Source organism: Anguilla rostrata, chromosome 1, assembly GCF_018555375.3.
Source record: "Anguilla rostrata isolate EN2019 chromosome 1, ASM1855537v3, whole genome shotgun sequence".
NCBI classification, from domain to species: Eukaryota; Metazoa; Chordata; class Actinopteri; order Anguilliformes; family Anguillidae; genus Anguilla; species Anguilla rostrata.
The window spans coordinates 58,016,422-58,041,993 of NC_057933.1; the positions used below are offsets into that span (position 1 = coordinate 58,016,422).

The following is a 25,572-nucleotide window of genomic DNA, read 5'->3' on the forward strand; positions in this document are numbered from 1 at the left end:
TTTAGATTTGGAATTTAAAAAAAATCCCATTTGGTTAGAATTCAGATTCACAGCTTTTATTTAAGGGTATTTTTATATTTTGATTTCAGGTAGAAATTACAGCACTCTTTATTCTTTATACATAGACCCCCATTTCAGGGTACCATAATGTTTGGGACAAATGGCATCTGAAGTTGTTTCTGATTAGTCAGGTGTGTTCAATTTTGCCGGAATAAGAGAGTTTTCAGTATCTAGTCTTGATTCTGTTATTGGTGTTTGTCAACATGAGTGCTGTTCAAATGAAAGTCCAGAAAGCCATTGTGTGACTGAAATATGAAAAAACCGTCAGAAGCATAGGTCAAACCTTAAGACCAGTTTTATAGTCCAGCAACAGTGTCGCTGCAACCGAAGATATGCACTGGATGTCGCTGGTTGCAGCAGAATTCAGGATATCATCTTGTGGTCACTGCGATGGTCACTGAAGATATAGGCCAGGGAAGATCTATATGGTTGATGACCAAGGAATTCTCACCCTAATTAAGAAAAATCTGCAAACACCGGTCCTACAGATCCGAAACACTCTACAGGAAACAAGCAGTGACTACTGTGCGCAGAACACTAAACAAACGGAACTAGAGAGGTTACACTGCAAGATGCAAACCTAACTAGTCAGCCGCAAAAACAGCATTACCAGGTTACAGTTTTCTAAGAAATACTTAAAAGAGCGTTCTGGAAAAAGGTCTTGCGGACAGATGAGATCAAGACACACTTGTATCAGAGTGATGGCATTGCAAGAGCAAAGTGTGGAGGCCAAAAGATCCAAGATCCAAAGTATCTATATATATATACACACACACTCACTTTATTAGGTACACCTGTTCAAGCGCAAACTGCGCCCGTTAATGCAAATATCTAATCAGCCAATCACGTGGCAGCATCTCAATGCATTTAGGCATGTAGACAAGGTCAAGATGATCTGCTGAAGTTCAAACCAAGCATCAGAATGGGGAAGAAAGGTGATTTAAGTGACTTTGAATGTGGCATGGTTGTTGGTGCCAGACGGGCTGGTTTGAGTATTTCAGAAACTGCTGATCTACTGGGATTTTCACGCATAACCATCTCTAGGATTTACAGAGAATGGTCCGAAAAAGAGAAAATATCCAGTGAGCGGCAGTTCTCTGGGCGAAAATGTCTTGTTTGATGGCAGAGGTCAGAGGAGAATGGCCGACTGGTTCGAGCTGATAGAAAGGCAACAGTAACTCAAATAACCACTCATTACAACCGAGGTATGCAGAAGAGCATCTCTGAATGCACAACATGTCAAACCTTGAAGCAGATGGGCTACAGCAGAAGAAGACCAACCTGGTACTAGCAAGGTGTACCTAATTAAGTGGCCGGTGAGTGTATATATATATATGTATGTAATTGCGACCAGTGAAAAAAATATCTTCATATATTTGGTGACCTTTATCAAAGCTCAGACCTTAGAATGCAAACTTCTCACTAAGATGTATAAAAACACGTTCAAATACTAACAAATAGCATTTACCACAAAAGTCACTAAGCCACAAACTAAATTCAGATTCTTGAAGAGGCATTGGTCCAAGATCATCAGAAAATTTCAAAGTAAACTAAGAAAACTATCCCGGTCGGTTACTCAAGGCTGGGAAAGGTTGTCTATCCTGTTGGAGGAAACTGTTACAAGTACATGTGGAAAAATTGTGATCCTAAAATATATGAATTTGTGCACTGGGGTTATATGGCACAGTGAATACCACCCCAAAGTCCCGTAATTGAAATGTGACAGTTTTCTAAATTGCTGGGTTGGTCAATTTGGCCTTGAAAAACCTCTAACATTGCCAAGGGGACATTATGAGAATATTCGGATATCTTTGATGTAATTTGTGGACTCAGAAACTCAAAACAAGTCTCTTTTATTTGACGTGATATTTCTTTTATTTTTTCTTCTCCCAAGAGCAAGGCTGAGACCACTACACTGATTTATCCAAAAGCAAACACTTAGAACTTGATATATTTCCTATATACTGAAGAGTCACTACCGCTGTGGAAAAATTCTATGCTCACATAATTGGTAGTTCATAGTTTCATGCTCCATATAACGTCCTCCAGCCAGGAGCTGATTAAGCATCAAAAAAACAAATTTTCAGACAGCAGCCAAATCTAGCCCTATATTCACTCTCAAATTCCCTGGGTAAGGACTGCAGCCGGATTTGCACCAGAGATCTGCTCCATGACACTGATGTGATATCGGGAAATGTGCATGAGAAATATTTATTTTTTTGTTCACATTAAAAATTCAAACGTCTTTAATATGCTGTTGTTTTTGGCCCTGAGGCTGGAAAAGCCTTTGATTAAATCAAACAAAGAATCGATACATACTAAAGTGCAAAAGCAATATTCCATTAAGTGAAATTAAAAATCAGGGAATTGATTTATATGCAACAATATACACTATACAGTATATACTTTCTATTACTCAGAAATGAGATGCAAACCCATACAATAGGTCATGTATAACTACTGAAATGTTTTAATACCTTAATTATTCTCTTCATATTTTTCTAATGCATCAACATGTATTACAAATATTCAATAATTTGTCAATTTCAAAATAAGACAATGTATAATCCTGTATGCAATACTCACACTGAAATGTGCATGAGAGAGAACCCTCATTGGATTGGTGGGTAAGATTGAACTGTGAACAGCGAGGCTCTCAGACAGAGCTCTCCACTAGCTTTTATATCACACTTCAGCTCTGAACAAAGCCATGACTGACAATACCCAAATCTTCTTTTTTAGATTACCCACCCTCCCACAACCGCAACCCCACACCAGCTCTCTCCCCTTAACTACCCCCATCCACCCACCCCTCCTTCTTTTGAAGGGAAAGTATGCAAATGGAGTGTTCGATTAAAGCAGCCATCTTTTTTTCCCTCTCTATTTTCCATCTGAAGCGGACCATCTCACCACCTGACAACAGGATTGGCCTTCCCATTCAGCAGCCTTCAAACCCCTGACGTTTGGGCTCCGGAGCCAGCCGCTGCTTCTAAAGAGAGCTCATTTAGTCATAATTAACCATTCCCTGCATTCTTCCAAAGTTATGGCCATTGTGCGCAACAACTGATGGGTTCATGCCACTTCGCTTCAAAACCACTTCTATCTTTTTGGAAATTTTACCCCTGAATGCACCGAAATCCCCCCCCTGCTATCGCCTGCGTGCAAACTTCCCAGCAACATGTCACGCATGGCAGCGGAACACAGTTTAGAAGAGGAATGCGTTAGAGGAAGCTGAGCAAAGATTTCATGGTGGGGCTCCCATCAAAGGGTGACTTACCCCAGGAATGGGTCTTGGCAGAGAATCACTCTTCAAAAACTGTATTACTGCCAATGACTGTGAAAGGGCACTTAGGCCTGTTCTTGAACAAATGACCACTGGTTTAACTAGGAATTATCGCCTCACGTGTGTATTTAACTGATCCTTTAGAGCAGGAGTGCTCAGTCTTATATGAAAATGCCAATAATGCTGATATGTGGATGCAAGTATTTTTTTTAGCCTAGCAGTAACACATCTGATTCTACTTATCAAGGTCTTGACTGAAGACTATGATTAGTTAATTAGTTGAATCAGGTGTCGTAGCACCAGGCTAAAACAAAGACCTGCAGCCACATTGGCCCTTTTTGAATAATACTGGACACCCCTGGTTTAGAGGTTTTAGAGCTGCCAGGGAGAGTCACATACAAACTCAGTGGCTCTTAGAAGCATACTTTCAAATGCTGGGAGTCCAAACTGGAGCCAAAATACATGATTTAATGGAAAACTGAAATAATAATAAAAAAATCTTTTTTTTTTTTTTTTTTAAATCAGGCAGCTGAGGAATTCTAAAACTGTTGTAGCAGAGCTGGCTTACAAACAGAAGACGTGATTTCTTGGAGAAATGCTTGAAATGGAAGATTATCCATCAACGCTCCTCATTAGACGAGCCCATATGTTATGAAAATGGATGTGTAGGCTGTCTAGCTATATCACTGTATAGCTGTCTGAATTTCCATATTTTCTGTGGTGCAACTTTTTTTTTAATCCGTAATTATACTGCATTTAATTCTGATACATCTGCCAAGGGTCTGACTTTAATGTCAAAGTAAACAGTGCGTTTTTTTCTACAGTCACTTTTTCTCTGGTGCAGGAAAAAGAAAATATTTAACCCAACTGCGATGACAGACGCTTATGGCAATTATCTGCAATTTTACAAATAAAAAAGAAGAATAATTGCAAAGCTTTAAACTGCTTCCAATTCTGACTCAGCCCAGGGATTACACCATCTGGCTGAGGTTTGATTGAGAGAGGCTGATCTCCCATCTGAGCTAATAATCTCCACTTTCTATCACTTTCAGCTCCGAAAAGCTCCCTCATTATCCACTTTTGCATTTCAGGAACTGAAAGTGCTGCTTTTGCCAGTTCATTTAAATAAAGCACTCATAAGATCGTCTGAATATTGTTGCAGATATCACAATATTAGGCCACTGTGCTTTTAGCACTTGCTTAGCAGTCAGATTTAAAGGTCATTATGCAACTAGGAAGAAAAAAACAGCTGTGATGAGAAAATGGATATTATATGAAGTAGGAAACAGACCAAGGGAACTGCAGTTTAAATAAGCAAGCTCTATCTGCTGTATTAGATCTTTTCATTGCATAAAGGAGTATTCAAATAGATTTAGATTTTTGATCTGACCAGTTAAATTGTAAACTATCATTTACTAACTGTAAAATGTTTGTCCACAGCATACAAATAATACAAAGTGTTACCATTTTGTATGTTTTACATTTGAGTTAGCCGTTCATCAGACTTGAACATAACATACTGTGCGACAACTTTGATTAATTGAGATGAAAATGAATGGCAGTTCATTTACTCATCAGATATTCCGAGCCTGTTGGTGTGTACGCTGATTTGAATATTGATTTGGGAAACATCTGCAGAGGCATAAAAATGTGCAGTTTACTCAAACTGAATATCACAGTTTAGGACAGATAAAAGGATATAACAGTGTCGTACAAATTTTTTCAGGTTTATCTGAAATAATCAATAGATTCTTTCTTTGCTGCTAAATGAATTGTGTGCGCTGTGTTGCCTGTGCAATTGTAAGGAGGCAGAAGCCTATAATTACCAAGTGAATGGAGAGTGACTTAAGAGACAGAGAGAAAGAGAGAGGGAGCGAGTGCATGCCTGTGTGCATGAGAGCGTGCTAAAGAGAAAAGGAGTGTGTGTGTGTGTGTGTGTGTGTCTGCGTGCTTGTGTGTTTGTGCGTATGTATGCATGAGTGTTTTTGTCCAGCAGACAGAATATGTGTGCATGCATCACAGACTGCGAAAAGAGAGGGAGAAAGAGTGTGCATGTGCCAGAAAGAGAGTGAGAGAGAGTGAGTGCGTATGAGAGCAAGGAGATAGAGAGAAAGGGAGAGAGAAAGAGAGGGGGAGGGAGAGAGTTGGGGGATTTACACAGCTCTGTAAGGAGATTATGCTAATGGTACTCATTGGCAGTCAGGTCTCCTCCTCCCATGTCAGAGAGATGGCATTTGTCCCCTCCAGTGATAAACACATTATACACAAAATCAATTCCTTTTTCTGCACAGTAATTTTCCCCATTGGGCTTTATCTCTCTCCTCCCTGTCTTCCCTCCAGCAGGGATCGCTTCCTGTGACTGGCTAATGAGCTGGGGGGGCCTCTCTGTTTCAGAGGGCACCACCTGCCCGGGAGTCGCGACCCCTCCCCACGCCGCCGCGCCTAGTGCTCTCGCCGTAGCACCCGCTAACTAGCCGTCTCGGCCAGCAGAAAGAGGAATTCATCAGATCGAATCCCCTGAACTGTCAATCACCAGTGCAAGAGATCTTCACACTCGCACACTCCCCAGGCTGAGAGAAAGAAGAAAAGGACTCATCTAGTGTGAAGAGGAGAGAGAGGGAGGAGGGGCAGGGAGCAGAGTCCTGAAGGGGGGATATAAACAGAGAGCAAGAAAGAAATAGAAGGAGGGTAGGGAAAGAGATGGCAAAGACACAGGCTAAGAGAGTAAAACAGAGAGAGACGGATGGGAGAAAAACAAAGAGATGCTGGGGTTGGGGAGGGGGCTATGCAATAGGCTAAGCTAAAGAAAGTGAAATTTGAATTTAGGAGAGGAGAGTGATGCAAGAGGGAGGGGGAGAGTGAGCAGACAGGGAGGGGAGGGAAAAGAGAGCAAAGAGGTGAGAGGAATCGTTTCTGAGGCAAGAATGTTGATGGATAAACAAAACTAGTTAAAACTGGAAGAACAGGAAAAAAACACAATTTCCAAAGTGTGAAAATCCATCATGTGTTACGTTTAATGGATTTTACTGTGAGTAGCTTTACATGGTAAATATTGTTAGTTATATTTTAGTTACTTTATGCTGCCGACTCGCTGTTGCACTGTAGACACGTATTTTAGTGGGGTTCTTCTTAAATGCATAATGATAAAATCCTTACCCCAAAATGTATACAATCAAACATGTATTTGGTAAAAGTCCAAAAGGTTGGGATCTGAATAATTGCTAAAACACAGAGTGAGGAAAATAAACATTAAAAATAGGACCAAGGCATGATCTAGCTGTATGTCTTTCTATAAAAGCAAGTGGGGAACCTAAAATAAACTAGTGCCAGAGAAATGAAGCCATTTAAATGTCTAGGTCCACAAAGGCAGCCCCTAAATACAAAGAAGGGTCTTTTATGGGGCTCCTGAAAAATATGGTAAACTGTTATTTCTTCACTTCCTGCAACCACACGCAAGATTATTTCCTGAGCCCAAAGGACTAAGCCAATGTGCAGACCACCACAGAGGAGAGGAGAGAGAAACACAAAGCAAACGGGGGAAAAAACTAAACAGAATAACAGATGCCAGCCCCACACCCCCTCAAACAGCACTGATGTCCATTTCAAATCTTCCCTGCACTTTTATCATCATAAACCATCTACAGGGCTCATGGCGAATTCGGCTGTCCTTGCCCACGGTGTCTTGCTGGAGGAAATTCTAGACACTTCAGGGAGGGATTTTGCCTCTGAGATCAAGATGGAAGGAAAAGGCAAATGATTTCACGGTCCATACCATTCTTAAGGGTGAATTTGACTCTTTTGAGAGTTCAGGTAGGAAAGTTTGAGGACTTTCTTAAAAGGTTGCATTCGCTTTTTTTCATTTGTTTGGCCGATGCAGAGCACTAAATTATTTTTTTTCTACTGCAACAATTACTTTTCCATATATACACATCATTTTTGCAATTGTAACTTTTTGCAATTCTAACACATATACATGAACACCAGCAGTACAACTACAGCATACACTATTTTCATTTTGAAGCAAATGTCAAGACATTTTATCTGTTAATATTTAAAACACCAACAGAAATGGGAATAATTAATACTTGGCATTAAAAGGGAAATATAGTGCATTAGCCAAAGGATTCATAAATTAATATATTTAAGAGTTTGTACATGTCTTCATTGTGAACGTACAGACAATGTTTCTTTTGCCTTCCATATCTTCAGAGACAGATAATCAAACTACATTTCATTATTAATAAAAAGACTAAAGAGATGAGAAGCTATTACTAATGAACAAGGCAGCTTTTTCATTTAAAAAGCTGGTGAATTATTACATTAAATAATATCAGACTAAAAATTTAAAATCTGATGTTTTTGTTCAGAATAAACTTCTAATATAAATGTAAATGCACAAAAAATGAAAGTGTAGGTATTGATATTCCAGTATCAAAAACCTTGATCTTCTAGGCATAACCACTTTGAAGTTAAAGCCTACTGAGCCAGTTACCTAGAAATTTAATTTATCTCTGATTTTGCTTAATACAGTTAATTGCCTACCTAGCTGCACACAAAAGCCAGCTGAAATGTAAGACAAGCTGTAATATATTAAGTGAATTGTCCTTGTAGCAACCAATATCCTGGACAGGCATTTAATAAAGTTACCATACTAAAATATAAGCGGAAATAATAAGAGGAAAATATGTTTGTACGTTCTGTAAATATAATGTATACACATTACAAAGCTGTTTCTGACAGTCTGAATATGTAATATTCATATGGAATATGGTGCTATATGCTGTGTGGGGGAGAGAATGCCAGAGACTGTTTTCCACACTACTAATCACACAGCATACTACAGGATATCTACCGCTAACTGAAAAGGGATGCACCTCCAACTGACAACAACTGGCAACTTGTAGGCACCTGATGAGAAGCTGAGGACACTGATGCAACAATAACCCAAGGAACATATACCATATTGTCACAGAAAACTCAAGAGTCTACTATTTGCTTATGCACTTGGCTAGAATTGATGCTAATTTTCAATTTGCACTGGTGGATATCATGCTTTACAATTTCGGCTATCAAAGTAAATTGTTTTATATTGCCAGCTAGCTTACTTGCAGTATCTTAACGTTTGAACCTTAGCTAGCAACGTAAAACAATATACTGCAGGTAAGCCAGCTTGCATTATAAAATGTATTTTGCAGCGGACAACCTACAGGCTTGTACTTTGATAAAACCAGTGATGACATTCTGTGTTTCCCCCTTTGAAACAAGAATAAATGATTATAGTCTGTTTGTTTACATACTGAAGTCAATACAGGTTTCCAGGAAGCAGAGCCAGGTGGACTTGACGTCACTGTTTGGGGTACAGCCCTGGGCGGTTTGTTCACTGGGCACCCAAATGAGTGGACATCGATGTCAGTGGGGAGATGTGAAACCCTGGGGCAGCCAAAATGGCAGCCAGGCAGAGTCTGCCTTCTCAGATAAAGAGCTGGCTCCAGCACACATTAAATGCCAGCTTTCTGTGGGTCTTATCTTCAAAGTGACAAGAAGACAACTAGCCAAGTATCTGTTTAGGGGCCAAGCATGGACAGCACTGGACACAGACACAATCACAATGGGCTCCTAGTCACAAACACAGCAATGGAAACCACTGTAACATACCATATATCAATTAATTCACATTTACCTTATAGAGTTCAAAAGTGCACAGTATTGTGGTCCTACTGTGTCATATCATAAATGACAGGCTTTAATTAGCTTCACATCATTTAAAATTCAGTTTACTTCAAGGAATAATCACATATATCACAGAGCTGTTTTAAAGCACATTTCTGGTAAATTCAGACTAATTGATGCTGTAACAGTGCGTCAAAACCCATTCTTTGAATCCTCAGAAAGTGTTTGTACCAACATCGATCAGCCAAAATTGCTAACTGATAAATCTAGGACATAGGTTCACAAAAATAAAAATATATTATCTGAAAAACCTTCGCAAAGTCAAAAAATCGATGTGCCCTGACCTTCATCAAAAATATGAAGTCTGTTTCAGGTTCTCTCCTCGAGCTCGGACAGCAGATTTCTGCCCAGGGCAGAAACTTCACGCGGCCCTTTGATGACTTTGGCGTTATTTTACAGCGAGGGGTGAAGAAGCGGGTAGAGCTGGGAGCCGAAATGGAGGCCGGGCAGCGCGGGGGGGGGAGGGGCGGGGGCCCATTGTCTCCCTCGCCATCATTGTTGTGATGACATTGTCCTGTGCGCGTTCATGCATGGCCCCGCTCCGACGGCGCTTTGTGCCGGCATTACACAGGCCTTTTCTCAAAGCAGAAATCCAGCACAAAGGCCGTCTGCTGGGAATAGCCTCCCCTAGCCCAGAAAAAAACACCGCCTGGCTGCAGCCCCTGTATAAATAATACAATATAAAACATGCTCAGGTCCGGGTAGACTTTGCTCCATGCATTTCAAGCCCCTTTTCCAGCTGGGCAGTCTACTGACGGAGAAAAGCATAAATATTCCATTAATTACTACACCATATCTATTATTTATTTTGTGCAGCCCTGTTTATAATGAAGCTCTTGGTTTTGTATCGTTTTTGTTTGTGATTATTACTTTTTTCCCAAAGAGCACATGTGGAATATGGCCTTTCTGTCAAAGACCTCCCACTGCTCCTCCACAATCCCCATAAAATCTGTTTTTTTTTCCACCCACAATCCTTGCTTATTAATAACTGCTTCTGTGTTGAAGACAAATCACTGTGAGAGGCTCAAACTGTCAGGCTATTCAGGGCCCTTTGACAAAAAGAGAATTTTAATCAATGCCACAGCAAAGCAGACAATAAAGCTCGCAGTGGGCTAACTTCCGTTTGGAGCGGAACATCGCCTGGGTTCAATGACAATAGCACCACTGTGATGCTGTTTATCTCTAAAAACATGGCTGGTCAGTTTCCAGCGCAATGTCCTTGGGATTAAAATCCAATTTACGTACTAGTTAAAAGGGTGATGGCCATGTGAGGCTTCATTTGTGAAAAACAACACACAACCTATCACTGAGGAGCATATCCCCTACTCCTATTTCAAAATGACTATTTACATTTCCTACTTATTTGGCGGATACTCCTTCCCATAGCGATTTACAAAGAATGAATGTAAGGATATGTGAATCCCAGCTCAGTGATTCTGACTGTAAACAATCAAAAATGTATCACTGTATAAAGCAATGCTATCCAACCACTGTCACCAAAAAGTACCATAATAAAGGGGGAAAATTAAGTCCGATATCATTCATTGGAAAACAACAGCATGAAATCCAGCAAGTCTTATAGAGCTAGGAGAGAGGCGAGCTTAGAACTTTGGAACCAAGGTGTACCGTGCGTGGGATTTAAATATGGTCAGTGGTATGCAATAATTCATTACCAAATAATTACCAAATAACCAATAATGCCATGAAATAGGGACATATTTCAATATGATATAGTAAGGCTGTATGAAATCCCAGTGAGCAAAAGCCGTCTAGACATCTAGCAGGGAGGAAATCTAGGCTGAGAGACGTTTTGACATAAACGGACTAGGTTGTTCCCAATGTAGCCTGGCTACATCCTAGTCGACTGGAGAACTTAACTCAACCAAATGTAGCTGGGCTTTCACCTGGACACCAAGACAGCGTTTTACTAACTGTCCACCATATGCTCACCAAAAAATGTTCACTGGGATATGACAGAAGGCAATACTTTAGGCTGCATACAGTGCGCCATTGAGAAGGCTGTGGCTCTGTGAGAACAGTACCTGGCTGGCTCCTGAGGGGGCCAGGTCAGCTGGTCAGTGCTTGCTGTTGGACGTCCCTTTGCTGTGGCCACCTGTCTTCCCACACACTTGAATGCTGTCCCCTGTCTCAGACTGCAGTTTAACATTTGATACAGTGAAGATAGAAGACACTGCAAAAACAAAAGACAGAAAAACATGTCTTTTGAAACAGACTGCAGGCACAGCAATTACAAACTAATTTCAAAAATGGATTTAATTATCCAAAGGAATGAGAAAATTTTCTTATACTCTGAAGGGACTGAGACCAAAATGCCCCCAGGCCCTGATTAATATGAGCTGGAATAGCACAAACGCACTTCCAGAAAGACCCAAAGATTACTGAAAACACAGCTGTGAAGTTTAATCAAATTAACAAATTACATTTTAAATGTTATTTTCAGCCACTGGAAAAGGGTGGCAATCTGTTCATTTTTTTCCACAAAACAAACAGAATTTATCCCTGTGTGCCATTTTAAGCCTTTCCAAGAATACTACAAGCAGCCAAATACCTCAACTTCAAATAGGATTCAACATGTCAGAACCACACTGAATAGAAACAACATAAATACACATATGTGGATAGATTATAAATCTCTATATGCCCCCCCCCTGCTGCAACTCTTTTCTGAAATGACTCCATCCACGCATGTACACTGGCAAAATTACTGTAAATACACCGCTCACTCTTCAAATAAAAACCCTTCATCATAAAAAAGGAATCACACTATTGAACAATCATTACCAGGCAAGCTCCTTAAACTGAATTGATTCAATAAATATTTACATGCATAAACTAGCAAGATGCCAAAAAAAGAAATAAAAAATAAACTATAAAAGAGGCTGTATTACTTGTGGTAAAGTTGTTGAGACACTGAATGGCATTTGCGCAGCTGAGTAACGCGATCAGTAAATTTAGGCACTCAATAAGTAATTTTTTAAATAAGATTCAGTCATACTTAGTGGACCATCAAGGTATTACACACATTAATTACATTTAGAACATTTTTAAAATATGAGTTAGGAAGGTCTGATTATGCTCTTATGGGGAGACGCTGAGGAGCCACAGCTTGTGCTTTAGCAGTGCTCGTCTATCCGGTTGTGTGGTTGTGGAAAACACTATGCTTCCAGAACAACCTCAGCACTGTGTCTGGTAATGAGCTCTAACTATTTTCACCATGTGTGGTTATCTTTATCGTCTTACTCCAAGAACCAGGATCCTCCAGATGTTGTTTTTTTTATTTTCAATTTTTTTTCCTTCACTTGAGGCAGTTAGTGCAGCCCTGGTTTAAAAATATAATCCTTTCATCTCCATTCTTCCCTTCAAATGATCTCAGCTCCTGCCAGCGTTTCAGCGCTAACCGAGGATATGTCTCTGCCAGCGCATATCGCCTTATGGCTTTCCTTGTGCAAATAACCTGCTGAGAGATGATGAAGGAATTAATGCAGGGAGAGGGGGGGGGATCTTAATCTGTGAAATTACAAATTAAATTCTCACATTAAAACTGCCACCCCTGAGGTATTTTCTCTCCCCGTGCTTGAAGGCCCTGCTCCTGTTTGTTCGCACATCGCAGCTGTTAATGTCTCAGAAAGGCTGCTCTGTGTCAGAGGGCCAGGTGCAGGCTGCCAGTACGAAGGCCTTTACTGCACTGACAGATCGGGGCTTAGCTACTGTCTGATAAAACAGGGATGCAACTGCGCAATAGGGCCGCATTATCACCACAGATTCCTGGTGCTCTGTTCCCCCTGAAACAGGCCCAGTAAGCTCCCAGTGGGGAGCAGCGCAATCCAGCTATGACACGTCAGTGGTAAATGACTGGATAAAGATGTCACAATTAGCGACAGGTCCCTCGCTCTCTCTTCCTTAACAAAAGAACATGGCATACCAGTTGGTGACAAATGCCGTGAGCATTTTTAAAAGAGAGATTCCTTCACCCACCAGCGGGAGTGCTGTTGGGCCAGGCTTCAGTTGGGCTGAACATGAGTGTTAGTCTGCCAGGACTGTGGGAGTTTTTCTATATTGTATGTTCACAACAGTCTGCTTTTGATGGTTTTTAATTGTTCCTACTTCTTACTCTTATAATATATGTAGCATGTTTCCCTGGAATCCATATTTCACAATTACAGTCTGCCTTTAACTTTTTTAAAAAGAACAGCACAAAAAAAAAATGGCAGGATCCATTTATATGATTACTGAAGAATGCTACACTCAGACTACTCTGGGAACAGTATCATTTATTGGCAGTATCTACGGCTGGGTGACAGGACATCAAAGGGCATCTACGCAGTGAGTGTTGGCACCATTCCTGAAAGCGATTTCCACGTCAGTTGTTGAAAATGTACATAATTACCTTGTTTTTGTTTAATGTGACATGGGAAAGTTCCAGGGATTAAGCTTTCCCCAATCCAAGGGGATTCAGCAGATCAGATGAAAGTTTCTCAGATCTGACAGAGATGAAATGCTGTTCACATTTTTTACACCAATACGAAGCTGCAGTTATAAGAGATATAACTGAGAAACATACATTCCTTTTTGGGTTCTGCAGTCGCTAAGTGTTAAGCACATACCATGATTCACAAAAGAGCACAGATGTATTTCCTTCGGGCAAATAAGTTAAGGGGAAAATATTTTTCAACTTGAAAATTGCAAATGTCTGTAGGTATATTATGCACTGATGAACAGTCTGGAATCATTTCTTCAGCCTCTCCGCTCCAGTCCTGGAGGTCCACAATCCAGCCATTTTGTAAAAGCACCATCACCCTCGTAACTGAAGCGGAAGACTATGCTGGTTAAATGAGACGGACATTAGAAAACAGCGGAGAAGAAAGGACACTGACTGTCAGGCAGCTCCCAGAGCCGCGGGGGAAGATGGCTGAAGTACTCGTGGCTGAGGGCCGCCTGCGCAGACAGCCGGTTCTTTGGGAAGCACTGGAGAAACCTGGAGGCCAGCTCCTCTGCGTGATCCACATAGCCCAATCTGAAACAAACATAAAACAAGAGAGCAACATGTTCAAAACAGGGACGAGCACAAGGCCACTTCCTATCAGAACAAACTGATATTTCAGTTAAATTCAGATATTATCCATTATTATGATCTCAAGACATGTAGCAGACACTCTTAATTAGAGCAGCCTACACAGCTCATTCTTTACATAGAATTTATACAGCTGGATATTTTCTGAAGCAATCTGGGATAAGTACCTTACTCAATGACTAACCTGGTAATCAAACCTACAACATCTGAGCACTAGCACAGTGTCCTAAGCATTATGCTACAGTGATGCCCCAACCGTACAGCACATTTACTGAAGTAATATTTATTGATGCCTGTCGGTTAAAGTCAGAGGTGGAAAATCCAGATCATAAAAGTCCTCCCAGTATTTTGTTCCTATCACCGGAATTTGCAAATTAGCACAATTCTTCAGCCAGGCGGTGGAACTAATTAGTGAAATCAGCTGAATGAGTTCACCAGCGAAAGAAACAAATGGCAGGACTTTTACTTTCCGACACCTGGACTTTCCATCTGTGGTCAAAGTGTCTTTGATCATAACAAGGTCAGAAATGAGAAACCGTAGGCATTGCACAAGTAATATCTCTAATATCAGAGAGCAACAGGTCAGCTCTGAAAAGAAAACATCTAGTGATAGCAATCATAAATGAAACTGAAAGTCGGCATACACAGAAGAAATCAGCAAGATGGCAGCAGCACCATGACGAGCCATTCAGCTGTGGCGGTGGGCTGGGGGGGAGAGACCAGCAGGCCTGGAATGCTGGCTGCCCTGAGGGAGCAAGCCTGAATATGCACCGGCTCTATGACCATATTATCCGGCCTACAAGGAAGCACCCAGAGTGGCAGTGTGATGTTGTTATGGAACAGGCTCTCACACCTGCCTGTGGTCTCTCATATTGTCATGCAGACAAACAGGAACATGGTTGTTGCAGAGGAGTCACTGTTTATATAGGCTGTAAAATCACCCCAAATGGTAACCATAATTTAACTTCATATGCTACTACATGAGGAAGAACACATAATCTTTGTTTTTGTAGCTTCTATTTATTTAGTTCTGTTCACTTTATTTTGGTCTATCGTGAAATCTCACAAAACTAAAAAAAAGTTTACACAGAAATTTTATCTCAAAATATTTAAATAATATGAATTTTCATGTTTTTATGAATAGCAACAATCAGATTTGAATGCAATATTCAGTGCAGCGAGGGGAATTCCAGTAAACTCTGGGTAGATGATGGTTGGCCCGGCTTGCGTGACAGGGCCGTCATGCGACACAGAAACCCAGGGAGGGGGCTAATCGCAGGGTTGGGCTCACTGAGCATGACGATGCGAGCACGGCCCACAGCAGATGTGCACACGCCCTACTGCCAGCCTGCCTCAGCCTAGCATTTAACCTCCCCAGCCAGCCTGCCTCAGCCCAGCATTTAACCTCCCCAGCCTGCCTGCCTCAGCCCAGCCTCCGTTCTCCCCAGCCAGCCTGCCTCAGCCCAGCCCGTCTTCCCCAGCCTGCCTCAGCCCAGCCCCCGTCCTGCCCAGCCAGCCTGCCTCAGCCCAGCCCCCGTCCTGCCCAGCCAGCCTGCCTCAGCCCAGCCTCCACCTGTCCCAGCCAGCTTGCCTCAGTCCAGCCCCCGTCCTCCCCAGCTAGCCTGCCTCAGCCCCTGCCCTCCCCAGCCAGCCTGCCTCAGTCCAGCCCCCGTCCTGCCCAGCCAGCCTGCCTCAGCCCAGCCCCCGTCCTGCCCAGCCATCCTGCCTCAGCCCAGCCCCCGTCCTGCCCAGCCAGCCTGCCTCAGTCCAGCCCCCGTCCTGCCCAGCCAGCCTGCCTCAGCCAGCCCCGTCCTGCCCAGCCATCCTGCCTCAGCCCAGCCCCGTCCTGCCCAGCCAGCCTGCCTCAGCCCAGCCCCCGTCCTGCCCAGCCAGCCTGCCTCAGCCTAGCATTTAACTTCCCCAGCCAGCCTGCCTCAGCCCAGCCCCCGTCCTGCCCAGCCAGCCTGCCTCAGCCCAGCCCCCGTCCTGCCCAGCCAGCCTGCCTCAGTCCAGCCCCGTCCTGCCCAGCCAGCCTGCCTCAGCCCAGCCCCGTCCTGCCCAGCCATCCTGCCTCAGCCCAGCCCCCGTCCTGCCCAGCCAGCCTGCCTCAGCCCAGCCCCGTCCTCCCAGCTAGCCTGCCTCAGCCCCTGCCTCCCCAGCCAGCCTGCCTCAGTCCAGCCCCGTCCTGCCCAGCCAGCCTGCCTCAGCCCAGCCCCCGTCCTGCCCAGCCATCCTGCCTCAGCCCAGCCCCCGTCCTGCCAGCCAGCCTGCCTCAGTCCAGCCCCGTCCTGCCCAGCCAGCCTGCCTCAGCCTAGCATTTAACGTCCCCAGCCAGCCTGCCTCAGCCCAGCTCCCGTCCTGCCCAGCCAGCCTGCCTCAGCCTAGCATTTAACTTCCCCAGCCAGCCTGCCTCAGCCCAGCCCCCGTCCTGCCCAGCCAGCCTGCCTCAGCCCAGCCCCCGTCCTGCCCAGCCAGCCTGCCTCAGCCCAGCCCCCGTCCTGCCCAGCCAGCCTGCCTCAGCCCAGCCCCCGTCCTGCCCAGCCAGCCTGCCTCAGCCCAGCCTCCATCCTCCCCTCTGGCTCGCTATCGAGAAACCATCTCCAGGGAGAGAGCGAGGACAGAAACGGTCCCTTCCTCCCTCTGAACTCGGCGTTTCTCATTTCTTTCCCCATCAGTCTCCCTTATCAGCCTGGCTGAAGCCTGTGGATTAGCGCACACGGACGACGCCGGGGAGATCATATCCAAGCCAAGACACTGAACTTCTGAACCCCAGTGGGGGGAAAAAATAAAACTCTGCCAACGGGAGAAAGTATGTACAGTGACAAACCCAGGCAGTAATTAGGGCCACGGTACGTAAAATAAACACGACATTTCCCCACACAACCACCTTAATTCCACATTAAACAGAGTTCTGCTCGGGTTGTCCTAACAGCACAGAAATTCATGGAGGTCTTTACAGACCAAGCATGTAAACATGGAAACCCTGGGACTACACTAGTTTTCATAAGTTTAATTTGTCAGGTTGATTCTGTTTCTGATAATCAGTTTTTTTTGCCAAATTATCAGCAATGTACTATAAATACATCACCCAATGTACAGTATAGCAGCGTATGTCATTCCAAGTTATTACATGGTAGTGTACTAAAAAGCCAAATGGCGTCTTCCACACAGTATACTACCATGCTTCTCATATGACTCATAACATCAATAAACTCCTGAAAGTGACCAATTCTGTTAATCTAATTAGGTCTTATCATATGAGCCATGTTAAAATGAAATCCATTGTGTGACCTCCGCAGCAGAAGACAAGGAAGATAATGCAGAGTTTGTTATCATTATAGATCTAAAAAGTGTGTTGATTAACGCATTCTGCACTGCTAATTCCATCCACCTGCGTCAACTCCCTGGTGTTTGGAACAGTTGTGCGGGTGCTAGTCATCTCATGGAGGGAGAAAAACATGTCTGTGATCAATATCTCCACAAAGAATCGCCCAGCACACAGCCGAGAAGGCTGATAACATGTGCCAGAAGAGAGCATTCCTTCTTTTTTTTCCATTACAAAACTACAACCGTGGACTTTGGAGCTTTGGTAGTGAAACCACCATGTTGTTAAACACCACCTGCTTCCAACACCCTTAGTGCTACCGCTGTTTTTTGCATTTGGCTCATGCAGAAACCCATACATTCAGCCAAGCATTTTGGACAAATTCTTTGTTAACTTGTCAAAACACCAAACTGCTTTTGCTGTGCCCAAAACCCAGAAACCTGTGTAAACATAGCCAACATGTTCCATTCGATTCACAGGGCATTACTTCCTTCCAAGAAGTGTATTCTACCATACCCATTGCCATATACATTCTGTTAAAAACAAAGGGTGTGTCTTAATACATGAAAGAAGTCTGTAGTATAATGATAAACTGAGTGAAAAAGTAAAATATGTCCACCCATCCATTTTCTTAATCTGTTTATTCCTGGCCAGGGTCACAGGGGTCACCCTTGGAGCCTATCCCAGCATGCAGAGGGTGAGAATCAGGAATATAGCCTGGACAGGTCGCCAGTCCATTCCAAGGCCGATACACCATTCACTCACACATTCATACCTACAGGCAAGGTTTAGAGTCTCCAATTAGCCTACTGCCATGTCTTTGGACTAGGAGGAAACTGGAGTACTTGGCAGAAACCTATGTGGACACGGGGAGAACATGCAAACTCCACACAGAAAGGCCCTTGGTCAGGATTTGGTACCTTCTTGCTGTGAGGCGACAGTGCTTTTCACTGCACCACCGCACCGCCCTAGTAAAATAAGTAACCGTGTTAGTAGGGAAAATATGGACATCAACATGCTAATTTAATTCTTCCCCTAAAAATGAAAATTTATGTAAACTAACTATAGTATGCTTTACCTTATAACTATTGTATTATTATTTACACTAAAATCTATTCTCAAAGAAGACACAACAGACATTTTCCATCACTGTCTCTTTGCATAAAGTACTTTATTTGTGCACAAAAATGCAGGTATAGCCCTCAAACAAATGAATGTATGAGACAGAGAGGAAGCCCAGATCTCTCTCTCTAACTCAACATAATGGGTTTGCAGGGCCAGAGCTAAATCTATAGAATGAAAATGACTGTTTAACAGTTTTACTGAAAGCAGGAAGAATGTCCCTGTTATTCCTACTGGTAGAGGGCTCTCGGGTTCTGTATCATCTTCATCGAAACTTGGCACGCGATGAAAGGCTGAAAATAAGCCGCAGTAGTTAACATTCCGCGGGATTCTTTCTTCACATATTTATTTCCTCATAGACTGGACAGGGGCCAGAGTGATCAGAAAGAGCGGAACACACAGAGTCCACGGCCATGAGAAACACATTTCTGGCACGCCGGGCTGTTCCGAATCAGGCCCCCGAGACGCTGGTCACTGGAGGGGTCGGACGAGACGCACACATTCTCGCTCTCGTTCCGTCTTTCCGTCTCTCTGCCTGTCTCTGTTCATAATTGGGATCGCTCAGACTGGCCGTTGAAAGCACAATGAGATGAATGTGGCTGTCTGCTGGCCCCTGATATTCCATGTGACCCAGAGGCCAAAAGAGACTTTAAAAAGCAGTAGCATTAATAGCTCTCAGAGTGGCCCGATTCTTGGCCTGGGTTTCGGCCACACAAATTTCATTCTCTTTTGCATCAGGCTCACATGCTGTACTGTATGCATATTTGCTTCAAAGGAAATTTCAATTGGTCTCAATATTCCGCGGATTACAGGCATTTTCTAAAGAGAGGAAGTGGAGCAGTTTGCATTGACATTCAGGCAAAAGGTGGCTTACAATTCTGCTCTGCCTGCATCCCATCTGTGCAGAGGTCCCATATTCTGCTAAATCCAGAGAGAATATGAGATCTGCTCTGTTTGTGCTTTATAAGAACAAGGAAAAACAAATTAATTCTGTTAATTAAACCAGCATCGCAGGTATTTTGCACCATAGGGAGCAGTACATTATGTTAAATATCAGTTTAAGTATACTGTGCATCACTTTTTTTGAGATTATATTTTTTTCTGGTGTATCTGTTGATCAGGAATGGTTGGGTACTAATCTCGTATCTGAAATATCAAACTTGCATGCAGAAAAATAGCAAATGCCATTGTGGCAGGGCTCGGTTTGTGGGAGAGGTTCGGGGCAGTCTGAGGACCACGCCTACTGGTTAAGTAGGCACACGCACCTGGAGTGCATCCGTAATTAATCCAGGTATTTAAAGTGTGCTCTCTTCCCAGTAGGTGTCTGTGACCGAGGAAAACGCGAGCCGAGAGAGAGGGAGACAAACCACTAGCACGAGAAAGGCTGGAAAGGGTGTCATAGTTTCGTTATTTTTACTCCGATCCCGTGAGAGTGAAGGGCAAAGCTGTTTTGTTGTTTTGTAATAGACTGGATTCTCTCTCTCTCTCTAAAAGTATGTAAATAAAGACCGGAATATTTCCAGATTCACGTATTTCCCTGTGTCCAACTCTTCTGTTCAGAAAGGGGTGTGTCGCGGTGTGTGACAGTCATGTAATTTTTCTTTTATACCTCAATGAAATGTTTGTACAGAAGATCATGACCTGTCTACACCTGTATATCATACATACAGATTTATATTGATAAATTTACCAATTTGGGGACTTGCTTTTGTTGAACTACTGTACAACTCAAAAGGGATGGTGCTAGAGCAAAGGCCTAATTCACCAAGAACTTGTTTGTCAAGATTGGTGCTATTTATGACTTCTGAGAACCAGGAACTCCCACTCCTAATTACTTTCAGGGTCTTTTACTGTACAAAATATCAGTCTTGCATTTTCGAAAACAGCTATAAAAGCATACAGTACCACTGAGATACATGGTTACTTGTTTAAGCTTCAGAAAGATACACAATGTATGTCCCATGGTTTGTATGAGTTCTCAGTCTTTCAATTTTTTTATTTTTTAAATTGATCACATTAAAAGGAAACTGCATAAAATGTTCTCATTTAACAATGAATGCATTATGTATGTGCATTGGAATTATTTCTACATATTATATGATATACTAAAAGTATCCTTTTGAGACAAAGTGAGCAAACTGCCTGCCAAACACATGAATCTGATCTAAATAGCAGAACAATTTTAAAATACAAAAACCTATTTCGTCATTGTGAAGAAAAACTGTTGAAAACTCGCATACACAAATTGTCAGAAAATTCTGCCTGAAAAGCAAACAGAACACATCCTTACACAATGCCAAAACAACCCATCTCCCATTCCAATGAACCCAATTTCTAAATTAGAAGCCTGCATCATTAGCGGATCTCTGGAGTTTTTCAATATTTAGACCAAGTTACCGATTCAATTATTTACACAGCGCAGCTCGCTGGCGCTGCGTCTCTCGGCAGACCTGGGATCAAGCGCATGGATTTTTACTGAACAATCACACTGCAGCACAGTAGGAGCCTGGCAGAACACATCCATTGAAGTCTTTCTCCCAGGATAAAAAAAAAAATGTCTTTATTCTTTTTTCTTTTGTTTCATTTTTAAATGCATTTACAATCCTCAATTATTTTCCCCATCTCCATATGCCCGTTTAGGTTTGGGAGCCACTGTGAATTATTCAGCAGTCTCGCCCGTCGTGGCGCGCTAGGCTGGCACGCAGGGGCAGCGACGGGCGGCTCGCCGCTCGGGTTTGCGCCCCGCCTCTCCTCCTAGGGTAAAATCCCACAGAGCGGGTCAACCACGCAGTCAGCTGCGTGGCAGATGGGGGCTGGGCCCATTAGGAGGGGGTCAAAGGTCGAATGGCTCCCAGCTCAGGATCAAACTTTCAGACCGCGGAGTGACTGCGCAGCAGCGCACTGCTGTGAACAACTTGCCCATTTACTAATGGCCCCCGTCTCAGATTCCAGACGCATGCCACTCAGCATGAGGGGGCAAAGTGAAGCATATTTCCCCCCTACCACAACACTGGTACCACAGCAGCAATTGTGCTGGTGCTTCTGAAAGGTTCCCTTGACACCCATCCGGAGTAATCAGGTGGGTATGATCAGAATCTCATGCCACGCAGATCTGGGTGAAAGGGCATGACCTGTAGTGGTCTCTGACCTGTAGAGTAATCTCTGACTTTTGCGGGGAAGGGGGACTTATCATCTGACAGAAGCAACAGCAGTGTTTACATTGTTCCAATATTCAAACTTTCTGTGTGTGTTCCTTTTCCCAGTGAATTCTGGGAAACGCCACACTGAAGATAACTCTGTAGGGTTCTCTGTTTGCTCTCTAGCCTGGGGGGAAATGATTGCATCTCAAAGCAGAATGAACAGGCCGGCCTCCCAGAGCCCTGTAATCGAACTCTGTTTCACCCACTGAACACACCTTCAGTTTAGTATGATGCTTCCACGTGGCTAATGCACAGAGCAGCTCACAAAGAACAGTGCCTCAAGTGTAAAAGAGCTTAGAACCATGATTAATAAAACATTTTAAAAAAGCATGAAGATGACTTGTACATTAAAATTTGCATTATGCCACATAAGAAAGCATCATAAAATCTATTTGTTTGGGAAATGGAGCAGGAAAAAAAAACACAATTTTCTCCCTCAGGTTCTACCTACAGTTTAAGCAGATGGAAATTTTTTCAGGTATGATTTATTTCCCTTCTGTGCTTCTCTGTGAAGAATAATCTACACTGAACACACAGGCCAGATGGAAAGGGCTTGCAGGACAGGTTCATGTTTAAGAACGTGTTTAGGAACACACATTCTACATCATTGCATAATATGCAAATGGTCTTGTCTTAAACTCACTGAATTTACTTACTGTACAGTCCTCTTCATGAATGTGTGCACGTGCATACCTGGGTTGTGTCACAATGGCTCCAAACATAAACAGTTATGAGGAGAGGATTGAATGTTAAAAATAAAGCAACCAGCAAAACACGCCCATTTGAGTTACTGCGGGCCTTGGCTACACAATTCTTTAAAGGTAAATCACAGAAAACACTACGGCAGTATAGTAAGAACATTAAAAGGGTTGTGATGCTCCAATGGTCCATTGTGTACAACAGACATTTTCAAGTATTCTGACATTAAGATTCTAGAAACCGTACAGAGGAGCCGCAAAAACATTGGAAAGTAAATTTTAAGATATACTGAGCGTTAGGTCAAACCGCTGCAGGCATCCTGCTCTACCCAATCAATAAGTGGAGTTCACAGAAACTCCTGTTTCTTCCAGCTCTCTGGTGTGCACTAGCACCAGTGCTTCAGACAGTGTTGCAAATGAACCCTGAGGTCTGGCACTGTACCATTCTCCGTTTGAGGGTCTAGAATAGCAAAGGTACCTGGCTGTCTCAAGCCTGAAAGGACAGTGAACAGTGTTCAACCCAACTTCTCAAATCAACTTCTCACATCTTTTATACTCACATTTGAGTATTTTTTCAAGACAACAACCTGTGTAATTGTATAGTCAAATACAATGTGGTACCATGTACGTATAAACATATACGTATGCATATACATTTTCCGTTTGAGAGGAAGAAAAGAAAAAGCCTATATAATACAACTGAAAATACATTAAGCTGTAACAGATGCAGGCAATTCACAACATCAGTTCTTAAAGAGTTTTCTTTTAAGTAAGCCCTATTCTGTCTATTGATTGGGTGTTATTAATAAATCAGTTAGTGTTGAAGAGCTATTCCCTATGGCAGAGATACACTGGACCACAGCTTCTCTGAATTCTAGAATTCAATATCCATACTGATGGAGAAATCAGGCAAAGCTTCTAAAATATACTGCTACATTCCACATATCAATAAAATTTACCACCAGCTCATGCTAAACAGTATACACTTTTGTGGTTGATACTGTGTTTACAGTTGTTTTATTAAGCCTTATTTTTTATTTAATTAATTAGCAGAAACTGAGAAAGGCATGGGAAATAATTTCATTTTTTAATTGATACAGTGAAATAAAACTGAATGTGTAACCGCAAAGATATAAATCCTGTATCAACTTCTTACATTTGCAAAAAACTAGCTGGCCGGCACCACTGGAAAACCTAGCCTCACACATAAACAAGCATGACCTCAAGAACCATTGACCCCACTGAGCTAAAATAACAGCAAAGCACAGAAATCAGTCAATTCGACACGCCTCTAAAAACAGCATTACACACCCTCATCCACTCCAGATTCATATCCCCAATGTTTAGAGTGGAAACCCGCACCGTGCCCACAGAAAAGCTTGATTAGCATGCAGGACTGCAGCGTTTGAGGGGCATCGGTCTATGAAACCGCTAATAAGTGGAGAGAATCTCGAGCGAGCTCGCAGATTCGCTCCAGCTGCTTGTTTTGTTGACCCTCGGAGAGGGCGACCTTACATGTGGTCGGGAAACTTCAGTGCCTCTCGCTACGGCCATGAAAATGCAATGGGCCGCAGACATTCCACACGCTGCCGGAAACGCAGGCGGAGGCAAAGATGCAAAGATACTCAGGCTTTAAAGGGCACCTGGGGTTCTGCAGTGGAATAATGATGCTCAGGGGTAGGGCCTGGTCAGTAATACAGTACCAAAGCATTTATTAACCAATCAGGCTTCATAATATCAAAACCAAATAGTAGAAACGTTTGTGCTGTAATAGAATTACATTTATATTGCAATTGTAATATATGAGTTCAGTCAGGCTACTTTTGCAAATGAAGTGTGCGCAACATGGGCTGCTGGATGACTTGTCCCGTTAAGAAACTGTCCCTGTTTAAATGTGCCCCCTCAATGACAATGCATGAGGTCAGCTGCTACATTGCAGCATGAAAAGAAGCCGAAGCCGAGAGCATATTCCTCCATATGCCCTCCTGAATTTACACAGCATGCAGCCATGAGGCAGCCGCAACAACTGGACACTCCAAATATGGAAAAAGGAGAAAAATTAGGGATGTGAATGGGTTTGGAAGACATATGACCTTAGATTGCAATGATATATATTCTCAGTGAGGAAAACTGAAGACTTACTTGTTCCAAGCCTGTCTCAGCTTCTTTGGACTGTACACAGTAAAACGATCTGTGAAAGGGAAAGGGTGAAGAAAAGCACAACTGTCACGGATGTCTTTTCATACATTCAGCAAATAAAACAATAAATCAGGGTGACTACGGTTTCTTTTTTAATCAACAAAACATTACAGTCTTTATTTTACTGTGTTACAAGAAAAACTAAAAATAATCTTAATTCTTTTTTTAAAAGAGAGCAGACAATCAGCCCTGATTATTCAAAGAGGGGGAAAAGTATAGAATTACAGACAGAGATATTGGTAACTGCCATAATAAAGTAAACAAACCACAATATCACACTCAGTAAAGTTTTTGCCTGTTCTTGATGAAACTGTCTATACAAGCCCTAGATTGGCATTAGCAGTGAACTGATAGAGTTGCCTTGCATCTCAAAGATATTACGGGCATCACAGTTGAGAAATATGCACTTTCGACCAGTTTCCCCTAGTATATGATGTCTTTTCCTCAGGCTTCCATGCCAACATCAGCTTAGAGACTGATCCTCATGAAAGATCAGCAAGTTGAAAAGTCTTAGTGACTGAAACTCCCGTCAAACATGCCTCAAAAACTGCCCCTCCTTCACAGTCACTGAGATCTCTTCTTCTACCCATGGCAGCCAAAATAATGAGCAACTGGGCCTGTCCAGCATTTCAAAACACAACAGTGAGGATGCTAGAATGTCACTTGTTTAATTAACTCAGGAACCACACCTGTGTGGAAGAACCTGCTTACAATATACTTTGCATCCCTCATTAACTCAAGTGTTTCCTTTATTTTGGCACTTCCCTGTAGAATCACAGTACAGAAAGAGGCAAGGTGGGGAATCTACCTCCCTGCCACATGGGGAGCTTTACATATGGACAGAGAGTCCACCACCCTACAGA

At 42.8% G+C, this 25,572-nt stretch overlaps 1 protein-coding gene across 3 annotated transcripts in view; it reads right to left on the reverse strand.

Annotated features, from left to right (window-relative positions):
* The window catches only part of cdk14 (cyclin dependent kinase 14), a 145,803-nt gene that overhangs the window by 26,930 nt on the left and 93,301 nt on the right, over positions 1–25,572 (reverse strand). For 2 of the 3 annotated variants that reach the window (XM_064344736.1, XM_064344757.1), the window contains 3 exons: positions 24,653–24,701; positions 13,969–14,108; positions 11,116–11,264 (listed from right to left, as the gene is read on the reverse strand). In XM_064344736.1, coding sequence (XP_064200806.1) covers positions 11,149–11,264; positions 13,969–14,108; positions 24,653–24,701 — 305 coding nt within the window. In that variant the 3' untranslated portion in view covers positions 11,116–11,148. Of the gene's footprint in view, positions 1–9,101; positions 9,736–11,115; positions 11,265–13,968; positions 14,109–24,652; positions 24,702–25,572 lie in introns of those variants that run through there. The other variant, XM_064344748.1, reaches the window with a different exon arrangement.